The sequence below is a fragment of the Orycteropus afer genome, unplaced genomic scaffold (genome assembly GCF_000298275.1).
Source record: "Orycteropus afer afer isolate SDZICR_OR568_19922 unplaced genomic scaffold, OryAfe1.0 scaffold00162, whole genome shotgun sequence".
NCBI lineage: Eukaryota > Metazoa > Chordata > Mammalia > Tubulidentata > Orycteropodidae > Orycteropus > Orycteropus afer.
Genome location: NW_006921749.1, coordinates 2,413,716 through 2,434,023, shown reverse-complemented (window position 1 = coordinate 2,434,023; position 20,308 = coordinate 2,413,716). Strand labels below are relative to the sequence as shown.

The 20,308-nt window shown below is 37.1% G+C and overlaps 2 protein-coding genes across 2 annotated transcripts in view; one reads left to right on the top strand and one right to left on the bottom strand.

The window, feature by feature from the left end:
- Positions 1-1,444, top strand: part of NUDT6 (nudix hydrolase 6) — a 56,187-nt gene extending 54,743 nt beyond the window's left edge. The window contains exon 5 of the mRNA XM_007946458.2: positions 1,026-1,444. Coding sequence (XP_007944649.1) covers positions 1,026-1,444 — 419 coding nt within the window. The remainder of the gene's footprint in view (positions 1-1,025) is intronic.
- A 435-nt stretch (positions 1,445-1,879) lies between these two features.
- FGF2 (fibroblast growth factor 2) overlaps positions 1,880-20,308 on the bottom strand; it is a 100,185-nt gene continuing 81,756 nt past the window's right edge. Inside the window, 1 exon segment of the mRNA XM_042781738.1 lies at positions 1,880-2,065. Within this exon segment, the coding sequence (XP_042637672.1) occupies positions 1,880-2,065 (186 nt within the window).

Below are 20,308 nucleotides of genomic sequence, written 5' to 3'. Positions count from 1 at the left end.
GGCAATCCTACTTCCGTAGTGATACTGCCTTGGAAACCCAAGGAGGGGTCACTATGAGTCGGGGCCGACTCGACGGCAAATAACAACAACAACAACAACAATATATTGCAAGTTCTTTGAAAACTTGTGATGAAATAACTGCAGCACTTTGGTGTTGGAAGAATAAATTCAAGTTCTTGGAATCTTAAGAAATAAAGGAAATGCCAAAAATTACTAGAGTGGGATTCCACTGACAGCAAAATTACAGGGGCAATAACCTCTTTTCAAAATGCTTATGAAGGAATATGCTAGATGTCTTCTAGGGCATGATGGGCCCACATGAAATCACCAGGAGAGATTAGAGTCATTACATACTTCAATACATTCTGGAGCTCAATAGACTTTTATAAGGAAAAATGGATCTTGTATTCTTGATGCTGATAAGAATAAATTTAGGCAGTTTTGATGTGTGATCAGAAACACGATAGACAAAGCCTGTTGCCATCAAGTCAATTCTGACTCATAGTGACCCCACAGGACAGAGTAGAACTGCCCCATAGAGTTTCTAAGGCTGAAATCTTTACAGAAGCAGACTGCCACATCTTTCTCCCATAGAGTGGCCAGTGGATTCAAACCACCAAACTTTTGGTTAATAGTCAAGCACTTTAGAGATATGCAGGATTATCACCTACAGCTTTGGACCATGTGCTTTAACTTTTGCAGCATATTTTTTTACCTTTTAGGAAATAGAGAAGGAAGAGATTAGAAGGATGTGACCCCCAAAATGCACAGTGGGGTAAGTAGCAGCCAAAGGAATATCCAATATTTTAAAAGCTTGTTAGATATAAAGTGGTAAGAAAATACTTTGGTCATATCCACCATTTCAGGATGTCCAGAAGGTACAGTGTTTGTGCTAAAAACTTTACTTTCTTGGGGTGGAGCTTTACTTTTGAACATTTAGATACATTACTTTAACCGAAAATCTTTGATGATGAAGTTTCTAGAAACAGGCTCTTTGTTGATTTGTACATCTTCCTTTTATGTAGGAGATACAGCAGTTCGAGAAGTTTTTGAAGAGACTGGTATAAAATCAGAATTCAGATCTCTCTTGAGTATTCGGCAACAGCACGGCAATCCAGGAGTTTTTGGGAAGTCGGATATGTATATCATCTGCCGCCTAAAGCCTTATTCATTCACCATCAATTTTTGCCAGCATGAATGTCTAAGGTGTGAGTGGATAGATCTCTATGACCTGGTCAAGACTGAAAATACAACTCCTATTACCAGCAGAGTTGCTCGGCTGCTTTTGTACGGGTACAAAGAAGGATTTGACAAGATTGATCTGACCATGGAAGAATTTCCAGCAGTTTACACAGGGCTGTTCTATAAACTCTATCACAAGAAACTGCCAGAGAACTATAAAACTATGATAAAGAATGTACCAAATTCATATTTGAATGTTTAAAACATTTTAAAATATGGTGCCATATTATAGGAAGTAGTGAACATTTTCAGTGATTAACTAAATATCTGACTTTAATTTTCTCATATACATAGTTTTTATGAAGAAAAATTTGCTCATAAATGTGTACATTTTTAAAGCCTCTTTTGAAATAAAATAAATTTATGAAAAAGATTGTAGCTTCAAGTAAGCTTCACCAGACAAAAGTAAATGCTGTATGAAAGACGGAAAGTCTGTATATTTTCCAAGAATTTTTTTTTTGTTGTTGTTATTTTTGTTAACTCAGGCAATGGTTAAATATTTTACTGGTAGTTAAAAAGTGATCTAATCAGTTATCCAAACTGAGCAGATGACTATACACATTTCTTTTTCTCTCATTATCAAGTTTCAATATACCTCTTCTTTCATGTGAAATGAGATTAGATGCTGCCATTGAGATCAGCTCTTAGCAGACATTGGGAGAAAAAGTATAGCTTTCTGTCCAGGTCCTGTTTTCGGTCCAAGTTTATACTGCCCCGTTCGTTTCAGTGCCACATACCAACTGGAGTATTTCCTTGACCGGTAAGTATTGTAGTTATTAGATTCCAGTCGTTCAAAAAAGAAACATTCATCCGTTACACATTTCTGAAAAATAAAGGAAAATTTACTTGTTATTATTACTATTACACTTTTCAAATTAAATATTCATGATAGTACTATGGTCATTCTGCTCAACCAGCAGCAGTGATCTTGGGTTCAGCAGGTTAGTCACACTAGCAAGATTCAATAGGCCATAATCTGCCCTAGACTAGCTCTGAAGAATACAAAACTGTCAGTAGGACAGTATCAAGCATATCTCTTCAGTAAGAGAAGTCCAGAGACCATTCATTCTCCAGCCTCTGTAAGAAACAAGTCAAGCATTAAGTAGTGAGATCACACAGATGGCACAAGAAACATACTGGGTCAGAAATGAAACACTCCATGAACATGGCGTTCAGGGTTCCCCACAAAGAGGACACAAGAGGTACACTTCACTCAGAAAAGCCCAAAGGTATGGCTTCTAGTTAGGAATTTAAAGTCCTTCCACACTCCAACCACTTCAAAGTTAGATTACCAGTGAGGTCATCTTTACTTTTACCAGGGTTCTAATACAACAGTGCTAGAATGTTAACACAGGAGCTCTGGTGGCTTAGCACCTCAGGCACTTGACTGCTAACCAGAAGGCTGGCGGTTCAAACCCACCACCCACTCCTCAGAAGGAAGATCGGGCAATCTACTTCCATAGCGACACTGCCTTGGAAACCCAAGGAGGGGTTGCTATGAATCAGATCCGACTTGACGGCAGTGATTGGTTTGGTTTTGGTTAGAATGTTAAGGCAGACTGATCTTCCCATGAAGAAGAAGTTTTGTTAACCCCTTTACTTACAGAAATAGAATTAACTCCCTAAATTATAACAAAATTTTCTAATAACTAACGTTGTTTCTAAGATATTTTTTTTTTAAAATTATCTTATGGAAAATAGCTATTGGTATATAATGCCACAACAAAAGGGACTGACAGCAGCTGCAACAGCTCAAACAGCAATGATTGTGAGGATGGAACAAGATTGGGCAGTGTTTCATTCATAGGGTTGCTGTGAGTTGGAACTGACTTGACGGCATCTAATAACAACAACATACAATGCCAAAAAATATATATTCGAACATTATAATACATATGATTGAAAAAACAAAAACACACTGCTGTCGAGTCGGACCCAACTCACAGCGACCTCTCCTTGGGTCTCCAAGGCAGTATCACTACGGAAGTTGATTGCCCAATCTTCCTTCTGAGGAGTGGCTGGTGGGTTTGAACCGCCAGCCTTCTGGTTAGCAGTCAAATGCCTTAGGCACTATGCCACCAGAGCTCCCATACATACGATTAGCACCCTCAAAACACAATAAATGATGAAGAATAAACAATGTAGAATGTATTGATCTCTGGCAGTCTCTTTCTGAGGGAAGGTAAACTACCTTTGTATTTCAATTTATTTATCAGGAAGAAAGATAAATACATAATTTGCTTTCAGATAGTTGGACCTGGAAATACTATTACAAGTAATGGAGTCTACTGGGCTATCACATTATTTAAATTAAATTTTCAAAGCTCATCTTCACAGAGTAACACTGATCTCTGCAGGAAAAAAAAGCAAATAATCAAATGACTTACCATAAAGAAAAAAAGGAAAAAAAAAATTATATTACAATTATGTACATATATCAATTGAATGTCTTTATATAAACTCATTTAGAAAACCATGTAAATTTACACATATTAATCTACATATAAGGAGCCCTAGTGGTGCAACAGTTAAGTGTTCCACTGCCAACCAAAAGGTCAGCAGTTCAAACCTACCAGTGGTTACGAGGGAGAAAAGAGCTGATGATGTGCCCCCATAAAGATTATTGTTTAAGGAACCCTATGGGTCAGTTCTACTCTGTCATATAGTGTTACTATGACTCAGAATCGACTTGTTGGCACATAAAAACACAATTTACGTGTATAAATAGAAGATGTATACACAGATACAGTACATAAACACATGGCTTTGTTTTAATAAGGAGCTCTGGTGGCACAATACCTAAGGCATTTGACTGCTAACCAGGTTGGTGGTTCTAACCCACCAGCTGCTCCATGGAAGGAAGATGGGCAATCTACTTCAAAAGATTTACCACCTTGGAAGCCCAATGGAGGTCACTATGAGTCAAAATCGACTCGATGGCAATGTTTTTTTTTTTAATGTATTAATGATTATACCACATTCCAGCTTATTTCTACATACTCAAATCTGGTAAATTTCAGATCTGGGAAAACCCACATTCAAAATATTTGTACCTTTTCCCAGATTATTTGTCTAAGGTAAGCCAAACAATGACACAAATGGTGAGGAAAAAAATTAATTAAAAAGCAAAGAAATGAAAAGAGTTGGTACAATAACCAAAATGAAAAGACCTGCCAAAGACTTGAAAGTAAACAACACATGTCTCAGCCATCTAGAATCATGGTGTGTTATTAGAGCCTATAATCTGTTTCTGGGGGAAAGAATTCTACTAGAAATTTAATTAGCTTTAATATTTTGACATCTTAATTGAATGTTTTAAAACTGAAATCCAAACATACCTAGTTTGCCCATTTTGCAACACATTATTAACAAGAAACTTAAATCTTCCTGACTCAAATCATACTTAGCCTTACAGAAATATTTTACACAAGGACTGATAACAATTCAAACATGGTAACAATGAGACACTTACACCTAGAATAATGAACATTCTCCAAGTCCAATACTTTTACTCTCTCTTCAGTGAAATATATTATGCTTCTATGTTAACTGAAATTGTATTGTCTATGTTAACTGTTGATTGTATTACTTTGTCATTTTCAGTGCCACTGATAAAAAAAAATCTCTGTCTACTCTAGGCTTAAGATCAGGAGTAGACAGGAAGAGAAAGTAAAGAGTTAAAGGAAAAGTCATAGTGAACACAAAGATAACATGAAAGGCTTGCCTTGACCTTCACAGGCCTCTTCTCTAGAGGGAGGCTTAAGCAACATCATTCCGGACATTAATTTTTAATTTTCTGGGGTTCTGTCAACTTTCAGAGCACTCCACCTTGCTAGCTGGCACTTTCTACAATGCTTGGCCTAATGGAGTACTTACAATGGCAATAATAATTGCCTTTTCAGCCAATTCCTAATATTTCAGAGAAAAGAAAGAGTACCAAGGACTAAGTGGATCCATCATGGGACTCACAATATATTTTTTTCTTTTTAACAGAGGTTACTTGTACCTTTACAAAAAAAAGGAAGAAGAAAGAAAAATTTGCATGTATGCTGAATGCTCTGCTATGTAGATTTACTACCCTGCTGTCTTGCACTTAAAAACAAACTGCATAATATATTTCACTGAAGACAGAGTGAAAGTATTGGACTTGGAGAATGTTCATTATTCTAGGTGTGTTTCATTGTTATCACAGGAGCTCTGGTAGTGTAGTGCCTAAGGCACCTGACTGCTAACCAGAAGGCTGGCGGTTCAAACCCATCAGCCACTCCTCAGAAGGAAGGTTGGGCAATCTACTTCCATAGTGACACTGCCTTGGAAACCCAAGGAGGGGTTGCTATGAGTCAGGGCCGACTTGATGGCACATAACAACAACATTGTTATCACATTTGAATTGTTATTAGTCCTTGTGTAATGTATTTCTGTAAGGCTAAGTATCATTTGAGTCAGAAGACGTAAATTTATTTTCTTTAAATATATAGTTTAATTCTCAAGAAAATCAGACATTTAAAAGCCCAATGTAAGTATAATTTTTAATTTTCTCCTAAGTTTGCATGTCATTCTCAGTGACTATGATCTCAGTCTTTCCATTAAAATTGTTGCAATAAATGTTTATTAATATTTATAAACATATTTACATAATTTTTTCCTAGTCTTAATGTTTACCTACTCAACATCCCAAATTTAAGAGTAAATAGCAGGCTTTGGAAGAACAACATCACTGAGAAGGTAAATAACTGGCCTCTAAGGAGTTCCTGTGTGGTGCAGATGGTTAACACTCAGCTGCTAACCTAAAGGTTGAAGGTTCAAGTTCAAGTCCACCCAGAGGCTCCTAAGAAGAAAGGCTTGATCGTCCAGAATCTAATCAGCCACTGAAAACACTATTGAGCACAGTTCTACCCTAACACACATGAGATCAACTTGAGTCAGAATTGACTACAGTTTTGGCTTTGAAGGGCTTATTGTTATTGTTATTCCTTGCCTTTGAGGCCTTATTTTATACAGGCCTATAACCTGGGGGGAAAAATTCTTTAATTCCTGATTATTGACTGTTTTCATATACATCATTTCATTCAAATATCACAAAAATCCTATGACATGCTCATTAACAAATGAGGAAACTAAAGTTCAGTGCTCTTAGTAATTTATAATTTGAGACATTATCAAATTAAGTTTTTCTTTATTTGCTTGATTTTTTTAATTGGACTGTTTGGAGTTCAGGAAGCACAAATTGCAAATAATGCATTTGTTTAGTCAATGCTTTTTTTTTTTTTTTTCCTTTTAGGCACCTGGGATATATCAGTGAACAAAACTGACAAAGAGCTCTCCCTTTGTGACACTCAAATTCTAGCTCAGGGAGTCACAATAAGCAGTAAGAATACTGAGAAAATTATATTTTTATATCAAACTATTATAAATGCTATGGAAATAAGTAAAGCTGAGCAGAGTAAAAGGAATCCAGAGTGGTGGAGATGAGAGTTAGGTTGCACTATTAAATAAACAGCATGGTCATAATAGGTTAAGAAAGTAAAATTTGAGCAAATACTTCAAGTTGAAGGAATTACTAATCTAGACCTCTGAGGGAAGAGTATTCCAAGCAGAGGAAATAACCCAGGCAAAAGCCATACAATAGGGGTTCAATGAACTTCTTGAATGCATTTCTCATCTTTCATGGTATTAGGGAAGATTTCTTTCAACAAAAATCTTTGACAATTTTCTAGGTGCTTTTTTTCAGTCTCCTCCTATTCTAGAATTCCAATCACATGTAATCTTGATGGTGTCTCACATAATTCTTAGACTTTCCTCATTGTTTTTCACTCTTTTTTTAATTGTTCCTCTAACAGATTAGTATTAAGAAATTTGTGTTCTATTTCACTAATTCTGTCTTCCATTGATTCAACTCTACTTTGCCCTTGCAATGAGATAGCAATTTCTAAAATTTTAGTATTATTCTTTTCAATTTCTATTTGTTGTTTTTGTATGGTGTCTAATTTCCCCTTTATTTAATTTATTGTGTTCCTGACTTCTTGTGAACTTTTGTCTGTGTTTTCTTTGACTTTTTTTTTATTTCCTTGGTGTTGTCTTTGTATTTCTTGATCTCTTTATTAATCTGTTGAAGGCACCTAAATATAATTCTTCTGAATTTCTTATCAGATAGTTCCAATAATGTTTATTCTTCCAGAATATATTTTAATCCTCACTTGCTTGAGCCATCTGGTCATGTTTGTGTGTGTGTGTGTGTGTGTGTGCGCATGATTTGAAGTTGTCTGTTGTCTCCAAGACACTGTGGTGGTATTGTATTAATCTGTTGATTGTATGTTGGTTTGCTTCATCCTGCTTTTTGTTTTGTTTTGTTTCAGTATTACCAGGCAACAGGGCAGACATGCTACCCTGGTCACTAGTTTGGTGGCACAGGGGTGAAGTTGGTACTAGGTGGGAATATGGGTGCAAATATCTAATCATTGGTGATGTAGAGAGGCTAAAGGCAGGCTGGGTGGGTGCTAGCTGCCTTCTGCCATTTACTCAGTGGTGGTGAAACAGGCGATGGCACTTGCCCAGTGGGTGGAGTGGCAAGTATAGTGAGTATGGCTGGCTCCTGACTGATGGGAGAATGAAGAGGAAGAGGAGAAGAGGAAGAAAAAGAAAAAGGAAATAAAACAACAAAGGGAGAGTGAAGAGGGAAGAACTGAAAAAAAAAAGAAAAAATGTAAAAGCACTGGCTAGGAGTGGAGAGGTTTGATTAGCCATAGGGGGTGCCATACCTCTGGTCACCAGGATGTTGTGCGGGATTGAAAGGATCACACCTCTCTGGCCATTGATCACTGATATGGGTGCTGGTGCATTCCTGAGTGAGCAGAGCCAGTTATCTGATTCCTGCACCAACCAGAATGCTGCTTGCATCACTTCAAAATGACCACATTGTGCCAGGCCAGTTGACAATTCACCACCGTTTACCTCTTTCTTCACTGCTTTCATTCAGTCTCTTCCTACTTCTTTACCCTTTCTTTTGAAGCTATAACTATGGGTCCCAGGATTGTCATCTGTATGTGTTTCACTTGATTTCTCAGGTCTTTGTTGTAGAAGGTCTGGGTAGTATGTATGTCTAGTCTGCTATCTTGGATAGACCCTCAGACTATAATCTGTACAGAAATAGATTGTCAAGTCTTTGCCCTGTGGAGTCACTGGATGAGTCTGAACCAGCAACGTTTCAGTTAGCCTTAGTATGTAATCATTGCACCCATAGGGAGGCTTCAGGCTAAATTAGACTTTATTCATATTTCAGAATTTAGTCTTTAACTTGTATTAACATACCATGGAATAATTTTTTAAAAATCTCAGTGTAAGATGAACTGAGTCTTCTTAAGAAAGTATACAAGGACAGTGGTTCTTTATGTAGCATGTGGTACACTATTGCAGTATATCACCAGTTATTGTTATTAATAATAAAGTCACAGATTTCTATGCAATTTTCTATTTTATAAATTAGATCAGATTTGAGATTACCTCTATTGTAATATCATCTTCACTCATTTGGCATCCTCTTTTATATATATATAAACCCACCAGCCACTCCTCAGAAGGAAGGTTGGGCAATCTACTTCTGTAGTGATCACTACTGCCTCAGAAACCCAAGGAGGGGTCGCTATGAGTCGGGTCTGACTCCATTGCACATAACAACAACAACTATATATATATATACATACATATATATATATGTATGTATATATATATATAGTTGTTGTTGTTGTTATGTGCCATCAAGTCGGACCCAACTCATAGCGACCCCTCCTCGAGTTTCCGAGGCATTATCATTACGGAAGTAGATTGCCCCATCTTCCTTCCGAGGAGTGGCTGGTGGGTTTGAACTGCCAGCCTTCTGGTTAGCAGTCAAGTTGCCTTAGCCACTATGCTACCATAGTGGCTATATAAAAGGTTGGAGTTAGAGTCCATCACCAAGAACAGTGAATATGTGAGTATGCACATAGTAATGTAACAAGTAAGTAATCCTTCACGTGTGTTGTGATAGAAAAAAGGATTGAGAACTATTTTGCCAGAGTACACAAATTCTTTTGCAGCAGATTTGCCCACTGCAATACGACATCTGATTTCTGAATTGCTGCTTCCATTGGTGTTGATTATGGATCCAGATAAAATGAAATCCCTGACAACTTCAATCTTTTCCCCATTTATCATGATGTTGTTTATTGGTCCTATTGTGAAGATTTTTGTTTTTGTTATTTGAGGTGTAACTCATACTGAAGACTTTCTGTCTTTTATCTTCACCAGTAAGTGCTTCAAGTCATCTTCATTCTTAGCAAGCAAGGTTGTGTCACCTGTGTATTGCAGGCTGTTAAATGAGTCTTCCTCCAATCCTGATGCCACATTCTTCTTCATGAAACCACCTTCTTGGAATATTTGTTCAGTATACAGATTGAAGAAGTATGGTGAATGGATAAAATCCTGATGCATACCGTTCCAGATTTTAAACTGCAACATTCTCTTGTTCTATTTAAACAATGGTGTGTTGGTCTATGTACAGGTTCCTCATGAGCAAAATTAAGTGTTGTGGAATTCCCATTCTTCCCAATGTTATCCACAATTTGTTATGATCCGCACAGTAGAATGTCTCTGTATAGTCAATAAAACATAGGTAAACATCTTTCCGGTATTCTTTCCTTTCAGCCAAGATCCATCTGACATCTGCAATGATATCCCTTATTCCTTGGCCTCTTCTGAATCCACTTGAATTTCTGAAAGTTCCATGTCAATATACTGCTGCAACCATTTTTTAATTATCTTCAGCAAAATTTCACTTGTGTGTGATATAAATGGTATTGTTCAATAATGCCCATATTCTGTTGGGTCACATTTCTCTGGAATGGGCACAAATATTGATCTCTTCCATTCAGTTGCCCACGTAGCTGTCTTCCAAATTTCTTGGTCTAAATGAGTTAAGTGCCTCCAGTGCTGTATCCTTCTGTTGAAATATCTTAATGGGTATTCTGTCAATTCCTGGAGCTTTGTTTTGCTCCAGTTCTTTCAGTGCAGCTTGGACTTCTTCCTTCAATACCATTGGTTCTTCACCATATGTTACCTCCTGAAATAGCTGAACATTGTCCAATTCTTTTTGATACAGTGAGTCTGTATATTCCTTCCATCTTCTTCTGATGTTTCCTGAATTGTTCAATATTTTGCCCACAGAATCCTTCAATATTGCAATTCGAGGCTTAAATTTTTTCTTTAATTCTTTCAGCTTGAGAAATGCTGAGGGTGTTCTTCCCTTTTGATTTTCTAACTCCAGTCTTTGCACAGTTCATTAAAATACTATACTTTGTCTTCCTGAACCACCCTTTGAAATTTTCTGTTGAGCTTTTTTATTTCATCATTTCTTCCATTTGCTATAGCTATTCTCCATTCAAGAGCAAGGCTCATAGTCTTTTCTGACATCTATTTTGGTCATTTCTTCCTTCTTGTCTAAATTCAGGTGGGATATAATCAAGGGAATGCTTTGGCTCTCGTAGACTTGTTTTAATTTTTTTCAGTTTCAACTTGAACTTGCACTTGATGGTCTGTTCCACAGTCAGTTCCTGGCTTTGTTTTAACTGATGATATTTAGCTTCTCCATTGCCTCTTTCCACAGATGCAATGGATCTGATTTCTGTGTATTCCATCTGGTGAGGTCCATGCATTTATGTGTATTCCATCTGGTGGGTTCCACCACTTCTGTTGCTGAAAAAAGGTATTTGCTATGAATAAGTCATTGGTCTTGCAAAATTCTATCCAGTGATCTCCAGAATCAGTTCTGTCACCAAGGCTATATTTTTCAAATACTGATGAGTCTTCTTTGCTTCCAATTCACACATTCCAATCACTAGTAATTATCAATACATCTTAGTTGCAAGTTTGGTCAATTTCAAACTGTAGAAATTGGTAAAAAAGTAATTTCTTCATCTTTAGCTTTAGTTGTTGGTATGTAAATTTTAGTAATAGTAGTATTAACCTTGTAGGTATATGCATATTAGCCTATCACTGGCAGCATTGTACTTCAGGATAGACCTTGAAACATTGTTTTTGACAATGAATGTGACGCCATTCATCTTCAATTTGTCATTCCTAGCATAGCAGACCATACGACTGTTTGATTGAAAATGGCCAATACCAGTCCATTTCTGCTCACTAATGCCTAGGACATCTTTATGCATTCCATTTCATTTTTGACAACTTCCAATTTTCCTAGATTTATACTTCGTGCATTCCATATTCCGATTAGTAATGAATGTTTCTAGCTGTTTCTTACCATTTTGAGTCATACCCCACCAACAAATGAAGGTCCCAGAAGCTTTACTCTATCCACATATTAAGGTCGGCTCTAATTTGAGGAGGCAGCTCTTCCCTAGTCATATTCTGAAGGCTTCCAACCTGAAAGGTTCATCTTCCAGCACTCTATCAGAAAATGTTTCACAGCTATTCATATAAGAAATACAAAAAGTAAAGATGTCACTTTCAAGACTAAGGTGTGCCTCACCCAAACCATGGGATTTTCAATCACCTTATATGTATGAGAAAGCTGGACAATAAATAAAGAAGATGAAAGAAGAGTTAATGCCTTTGAATTGTGGTGTTGGTGAAGAATACTGAAAACACCATCAACCACTAGAACAATGAACAAATCTGTCCTGCAGGAAGTGCAACCAAAATGCTCCTCATAAGCAAGAATGGCCAGACTTTATCTCACTTAACTCTGGTCATGTTGTCAGAAAGAACATTCTCTAGAAAAAGATATCATGCTAGGTAAAATAGAGGGTCAGTGAAAAAGGAGAAGACCTTCAACAAGATGGACTGACACAGTGGCTGCAATGATGGGGTCAAGCATAGCAAGGACTGTAAGGATGTCATAGTACCAGGCTGTGTTTCATTCTGTTTTATGTAGGGTCACTATAAGTCAGAATCAACTCGGTGGTACCTAACAAAAACAACACAAATTCTGTTGACTCTGGAGGGCCCTTTGGCTCTCTAGCTCATGATTTCCTAGTTTTCTAGGACTATAATTCACTTCCTGAAATCAGCATCTTGTACTATGCTTCAAGTTGATTTGTTAGTGTGACTTCTGTCGTCTCAGCTTTTTAGTTGTTGTGATATTTATCAACCACCTACTATGTGACAAACACATCACTCAACTTTTGTTCTCCTTTGCTAATGCTAATATCCATAGAATTGGAAGTTGAGAAATACTAATTTATTTAGAATGCTAGAAAGTGTGTGGGAGCTCTGGTAGCATAGTGGCTAAGGCACTTGATTGCTAACCAGAAGGCTGGTGGTTCAAACCCACCAGCCACTCAGAGGAAGGAAGATGGGGCAATCTACTTCCGTAGTGATACTGCCTTGGAAACCCAAGGAGGGGTCGCTATGAGTCGGGTCTGACTCGATGGCACATAACAACAACAACAACAGAAAGTGTGTTAAGTTACTGTCATTACAATAAATGGATTTTAAAAAGTATGTAACCTAAGAAACATATATATATAGAGAGAGAGAGAGAGGGAGAGAGATGAAGGGAGCTCTGATGGCATAGTGCCTAAGGCATTTGACTGCTAACCAGAAGGCTGGCAGTTCAAACCCACCAGCCACTCCTCGAAAGGAAGGTTGGGCAATCTACTTCTGTAGTGATACTGCCTCAGAAACCCAAGGTGGGGTCACTATGAGTCGGATCTGACTCGACAGCAGTGGGTGTACATCTGTCACGTGTTAGTGGTCAGGCAACACTTCAAGGTCTCTGCAAAGACTGTCCACAAAAACTAGTTTAGCTCAGGGTCCTAACAAGAGGATCCAATAAGCATTTATTTATAGTGATAAGGATAATGCTAATGATTTTAAAGATGATGCTAAGAGTTTGACCCCATGTACGGATATCTGCATAGGGAAGAATTAATGTTTGAAACAGCATAATCAACATTTTAAATAGTTGTGTTGTTTGTTTTCAACACATTTACTTTGAAATTTCAAAAAGAAAATAAGAGATGTTAAGTGGTTATAAAAATTTAAAAAGAGCTTAAGTATAAAATATTTTAAATCACAAAAACTGATTCTAGGCATATGGTGGGAAGCAAGTTTCTCACTGTTGGAGTGGAAAGTTACAGAGGAGCAAAGGGATAAGGGTAGAATGATTCAGGTGATATTGGATTAAGTTTGGAAACATTAGTATGAACTCATGTTTAGTTTAATATAGATACAGATGGATGTATAGAGAAGTATTCATAGATATGTATACCGGCAGTCCCTGGGTTACAAACATCTAACTGACTTACAACTCATAGTTACAAATAAAACCCTGTAAAGCCCAATAAATTAAAAATGTGAGGTACATAAAATAGTTTGCAATAACAAATGGGCACAACTTTGTGATGTGCATTAAAATATTATTATTACTGTGTTATTATGATAAAGGTGTTTTGGTGTCTCTGGAAATGTTTCTTTGATGCTTTTTATGCATGGAAAGGTAGACTATAACCTATATACTAAGACAAACATTTGACTAACTGATGTTAGATACAAACCATACCTAACTATTCTGGTTTACATACAAATTCAATTTAGAGAGAGACTTAGGGTCAAAATTCATTTGTAATCCAGGGACTGCCTGTATATACATGGGTTAGTACACACATTTCTATTTTCTTTCTCTTTCAGCTGACAGGGTCTAAAAGCAAAGACACTTCAGTAGCAGCAAACACATTCAAGGCCCCAGATCTTGGTTTCTAATACCATTCTTCAAGAAAAGAAACTAAGGCTCCTTGGAAAAAATGTCTCATTCTGGAGCTGGAGCATGGTATATACAAGATAAGACTGGGCATCTTGTAGGCCAGAAGTAAGGATGCTAAAAAAAAAAAAAAAACCCACAAAACATTGATAAGGTACATCAAAGGAGCACATGAAACAACTGAAAGGGTTCCCATGACCAATGTTGGAGCAATATGAGCAACAAAATAAATAGTGTAATAATGGATTAGAAATAAAATAAATACCCAAGAGTACACACTAACATAAATGACTGCATAAACTAATAAATGGCAGAGAAGACAAATTGTTTGTCCAGAAGAATTCCAAATAATTTATGTAGGTCCTCTATCATAAAGGAGAAGAAAAAGTCCCTACTCCTTAAGTGTGGGCTGTGCATAGTAACTTCCTTTCAAAGAGTATAATATAGAAAAGGGGGAAAGAATAACTTTACAGTGGCAAAACCTGACAAATACTACCTGAGCCAAGTGAGCAAGGTTAACTAACATAAACAGTGATAAGTTATGTTTATAGTATGTACCCTAGATATATGGTAAGAACTGTCCTTCAGTTCTGAGGTTTTCCTTCCAAACAGTCCTGTTGTTGTTGTTGTTATGTGCCGTCAAGTCGGACCCGACTCATAGCAACCCCTCCTTGGGTTTCCGAGGCAGTATCACTACGAAGTAACCCCTGTCTAATCATGAGAAACCATCAGAAAAATGCAAATTGAGGATATTATGAAAAATATCTGACCAGTACTTCTCAAAACTGTCAAGGTCGCCAAAAATTTTAAAAAGTCTAAGAAACTACTAGAGTCCAGAAAAGCCTAAGGAGACATGACTACAAAATTTGGTATCCTGGGATAAAAAGATTAGGTATAACCTAAGGAAATATGAATGACAGACAGATTTTAGCTATAATAATGAATTGATATTTGTTCATTAGTTGTGACAAGTACACCATATTGATATAAAATATTAAACTTGATGTGGAGGATATGGAAAATTCTCTGTGCTCTCTACACAAAGTTTTCTGAAAACCTAAACCTACTCTAAAATTAAAGTTATTTTAAAAAGAAAGACTAGAACTGCTAAAAAAAAAATTATCAAGTAACTAGATTTAGTAGATTTAGCTGTAATATGAAGAATGAGACAGCTGGGGGTGGGGAGTACACGGGAGGGAAGGACACAGGGAAGAAGTAACTACAATGTCATGAAACAAAATGTGTATGATATGCCATATGGAAGATGAATTTACTCTGTAAGCTTTCATGCAAATCACAATAACGGTTTTTTTTTTTTTTAAAGGACCTCATTCATTTTTACATCTATCACATACAAATACAGTTATTAGTATGTATCTATCACATACAAATTAGTTATTTATATAGATATGAAGGAACCCTGGTGGCACAGCGATTAAGCATTTAGGTTAATTGTACTAATGTATGCATCCCAGGGGAGGCAGGGAAAATACTTCAGATAATTTACAATGAAAACACAATTCAATGATATTGCAAAGTATAAAGAACTAGAGAAACTGGGCTAGGGAAAATACTATCTATTTAAAATATAGAATATGGTTTAACTTTAAGAACTACTTAGTCCCTGAGGAAACTAAACTAGATAAGCCTTTCCAAGAATTTATCCATCCTAACTGAACATGTGTGAGGATCTCTGGTGGTCCAGAAAACCTTGATTCCTCTCCTGCCTTGGTCACTAATTGACCCACATCTTTGAGTAAGTTACTTACTTCTCTGAGCCCCACTGTCCTCATCTGTAAAATAAGAAGGCTGAATTAGATAACCTTAAAATCATTCCCAATCTCTATCCTTTCATTCAAGAAGGAAACAAAGAACTAGAAGCAGTTCTCTCCTACCACCATCCACACCCCTTCTGCCTCCAAATTCACTCTCTTAATTCATTGGCCTCAATTCTGGTCCACTGCTAAGTTTTATATTTGAACCTTATGGCCATTTCCCCATGCTCTGTTTTTAGGATTGTTTATTGTTTTATAGTACTTTGATTTTGTAGTTTTGGCTTACAAGGGAGTTTGCTCAACATGAATCCGAAAATGGCTTTGCTTACACCACTTCTGGGAATTAAAAACAGACATGATGCGAGAATCAAAGCTGACTATTTCAGAACAAAATAAAACACACACATTGTGAAAAGTTAAAAGTAAATTTGATCTTAATTTTGTAATATGTATGTTGTTGTTGTTATGTGCCATTGAGTCAGACCCGACTCATAGTGACCCCTCCTTGGGTTTCCGAGGCAGTATCATTACGGAAAAAGATTGTCCAATCTCCCTTCTGAGGAGTGGCTGGTGGGTTTGAATGGCCAGCCTCCTGGTTAGCAGTCAAGTGCCTTAGGCACTATGCTACCAGAGCTCCCGTAATATACATACCTTGTGAAAACTTTTTTAAGATTGGTTTCTAAAGAAGCAATAATTCTTATTAGGCAGTAATCTTTGCTTTTAATCTAATATTTTATCTCTTAGTAATATATATTACTCTTCAATTACCGTCATTTTCTGACAAATCTAACCAGTATAGATTGTCAATACATATAACTGAGTCCTCAGAAAATTATCTATTTTCCCTACTTTACTATATATATATGTATAGATTTTATTTAAGGCCTCTCAACTAAGAAAGTTATTCTATAGCTAAAAAAGTATTTTGTTTTACAATAATTAAATGTATATCCTTAGAGAGGATTATTTCTTTTCATATTCACTATTATAAATCAACATAAGTTACACACATTCTAATTCTTATTGCGATATTCAGGGTATCATAATCTATAGCATTACATGGAAAATAATGTGCAAATTTCTAGCAGAAGAAGACCAATCAAGTTTTTTCATACCAGTATCAACACTGAAGTTGTTTCATTATTTAAACTTAAAATTGCAATTAACCTCACTTCTTGTTATGTGCCATCGAGTCCGACCTGACTCATAGTGATCCCTCCTTGGGTTTCCAAGGCAGTATCACTAAGGAAGTAGATTGCCCAACCTTCCTTCCAAGGAGTGGCTGGTGGGTTTGAACCGCCAGCCTTCTGGTCAAGTACCTTAGGCACTATGCTACCAGAGCTCCCATTAACCTCACTATATACAATGTATTTTTTTAAATATATTTTCCTTTTTTTTAAAAAATTGTGATTTGGGTGAAAGTTTACAGAGCAAATTTACTTTCCTATACAATGTATATTTTCAAACCTATAATTCTGTGAACAGTTAACAAATCATAAATTCTAATATTTATTCTTGACTTTTGTTGCTCATAGCAACAAAATTATTCTGCTATGGAATGGAACAAGGAGTTTGTTGTGTATTAAATAACTACTTAACTTGAGCCTCCAGATACTATAGGCTTTAGCAGCTAAATATAATTATCCTTTGAACATTTGTGTTTCCTAGCTTTGAAAGAGGGAGAAAGACCCCTAAGAAATGTTTTCAAACAGTGAGAAATCCTTAGCCTGAGTTCAATCATACCATTAATACGTTAAAGTGGGGATGGGGTGGGGTAGAAACTGGTATGCAAATTAGGTGTTTTTTTATATTTTTAATTGGCAATAATCAACCTAACATGACACTTGGAAACAAAAACGTTTCCTATGTCCAGAGAATTCTTTCTTAGGGAAACTAGAATGTTTTACAAGTCACATGCAGGGTAAATACAGAAGAGAGAATCTAGGTATGTGGTATAACCCATCAGACTGATATGGGGCCGGGAGAAGAGTAGGAAGGATTACACTTTTCGCAAGTGTAAGTTCATAAAATCCAATTTTCCTATGGTAGAAAGTGCATCTACATCCCCAAATTATGACTACTGGTCACAGTACTAGACTTAAACCAAAGGTTACTATTGTTGACAACTTAATGTTGATAGATCTGACTCAGGTAAAAATTGCATCTACATCCCCAAATTATGACTACTGGTCACAGTACTAGACTTAAACCAAAGGTTACTATTGTTGACAACTTAATGTTAATAGATCTGACTCAGGTAAAAATATGCCACTACTCAATCACCAACATCACCTCCTTGGTTTTATGGTAGGTGAGCAACTTTGCCATCTGAAGATTGACACAGCCTACCCAGACTAATATGAAAGAGAGAAGACTGGAACTGAAAAGCTGTGGGTGGCAGCAAGCCACATAAATTGCTGTGTTAAAAATCAACATTAACTCGTCACCTGGGCAGGAATAGATCCTATAATGGGAGCTAAAACATTAAGTAGCTTCAACACCTGGATCTTCGCTGATGCAATTCCTCAATGAGGCTGATGAATCCTGAAGTTTCAACTCATGTGTAACAGCTGTGTTTGAACCTACAGAGAGTTTATGAAAAATTTCTAATGACAGCTCATTGATTGTTACTCAATCAATCAACTTGATGGATTGTTGCATCAGGAAGAGTATTAACAAGCATCCAAGGAGACAGAAACACAGGTAAGAAAAAATAAAATGCTATGATCTTAATCTTGTGAAAGCACCTGCTTAGCTAAGGAAGAAATTAGAAAACGCTGTAGACTGTAGTACACTTTATGCTTTCAATGGTACAGGATCAATAGCTTAGGAAGCTTAATGCCTATATATCAAAAGAGGTCAGAATTCTTGGAATTCTAACTTGCAGGAAATTCTGTTAAAATGAGAAGTTCAATATTTAAATCTACTGTTCTTTAATTTGTCTCCTTTTTTATGTACACCAGTGGTTTCAAAGATGTTTTTAGCTTCCATTTTCACCCACTTTTGACAGCTATGGAGATTTTTATCACTACAGATATCCCTATCTTGCACCATATGTTCTAGAAATGAAACATCTCACCTATAAGCAATCACCATGATTAGGTTAATGATCTTCTAATCTCAGTAAGTGAAAAGCCACAGAGTAACAATCTCAAGTCACTGACAGAGCACTGAGCCACCAAGCCACTGATTAACATAAACATAGAAATGCTTGGAGCTTTAAAGCCACTTGACTACTATTGGTCTAGTTACGACAAAAGCAAATGTGTGTGCATCTCCTTCCCTTTCTCTACCATCCTCATTCTCTGACAGTAGCCAAACCAAAGCTATAATAATTCACACTACGTATGTTTGGTCACATCCTGAGGTGGGGAGGATTGAACCCCTCTGCCTCCTTCTACTCTAATATCTAGGTCATGCAAAATTACCCATTGACTCCCTATCTTGAAAATAATTTAAATGTTACTTTGATAGAGCCTCAAAGTACTATATCACATGGTGAGCTCATAGCAGACTGGGGGGGGGGGAGACAGAAATAGAGTATAAAGCACTAATCTTAGTCAATCTAAGGTCCTCTTTAAGAGCTACATTTTTACCTGCAAAATCTCATCATTCTCATGATTGAAGTATCACCTATAAGCTGATGATGCTCAAAGTTTTCTATCAACACAGACCTCTCTAAGCTCCAAATCTGTAATTCCAAGATCTTCACCTGAATTTCCCTTGTTGTTGTTGTTGTTATGTACCGTCAAGTTGGACCCGACTCACAGTGACTCCTCCTTGGGTTTCTGAGGCAGTATCACTATGGAAGTAGATTGCCTCATCTTCCTTTCGAGGAGTGGCCGGTGGGTTTGAACCGCCAGCCTTCTTGTTAGCAGCCAAGTGCCTTAGAAACTATGCTACCAGAGCTCCCTGAATTTCCCTTAGGCAACTCAAAATAATAGATCTAAATTTGAACATATTATCTCTTCTCAGAGATCACTCATTTCCTCCTTCCTCTTTCTCATCTACCATCTCCCCCAACCAGAAATCTAGAAGCCATCTTTGATTTTTCCCTCAACTTCACTCCTAACCTAATCAATCACAAGTGCTACCATTACATAAGCAACCCAAGATGGCCTCTGTGTATTGGCCCTGTTGTTATTGTTGTTATGTGCCATTGAGTCGGCCCTGACTCATAGCGACCCCTCCTTGGGTTTCCAAGGTGGTATCACTATGGAAGTAGATGGCCCTAGCTTGCTTATTTCTTCATACTAAACTGAGGCCTCTGGTAGCATAGTGGCTAAGACACTTGCCTGCTAACCAGACGGCTGGCGGTTCAAACCCACCAGCCACTCCTCGGAAGGAAGGTTGGGAGAGAGGGGATGCAGAGAGTGGGCTTATGTGTCTGGTGATGTCCCTTAGTAGCAAGCTGCGAGTCTCTGAGTTAGAGACCTCTGAAAGGCTTGGGTGAACTCCCAGGAGTTCCTTTGCCCTCTTCCCCTTCTGGTACTCTCCCCACCTTTTACCTTTGGGCTGCCAGAGTGGTCTTTCTAAA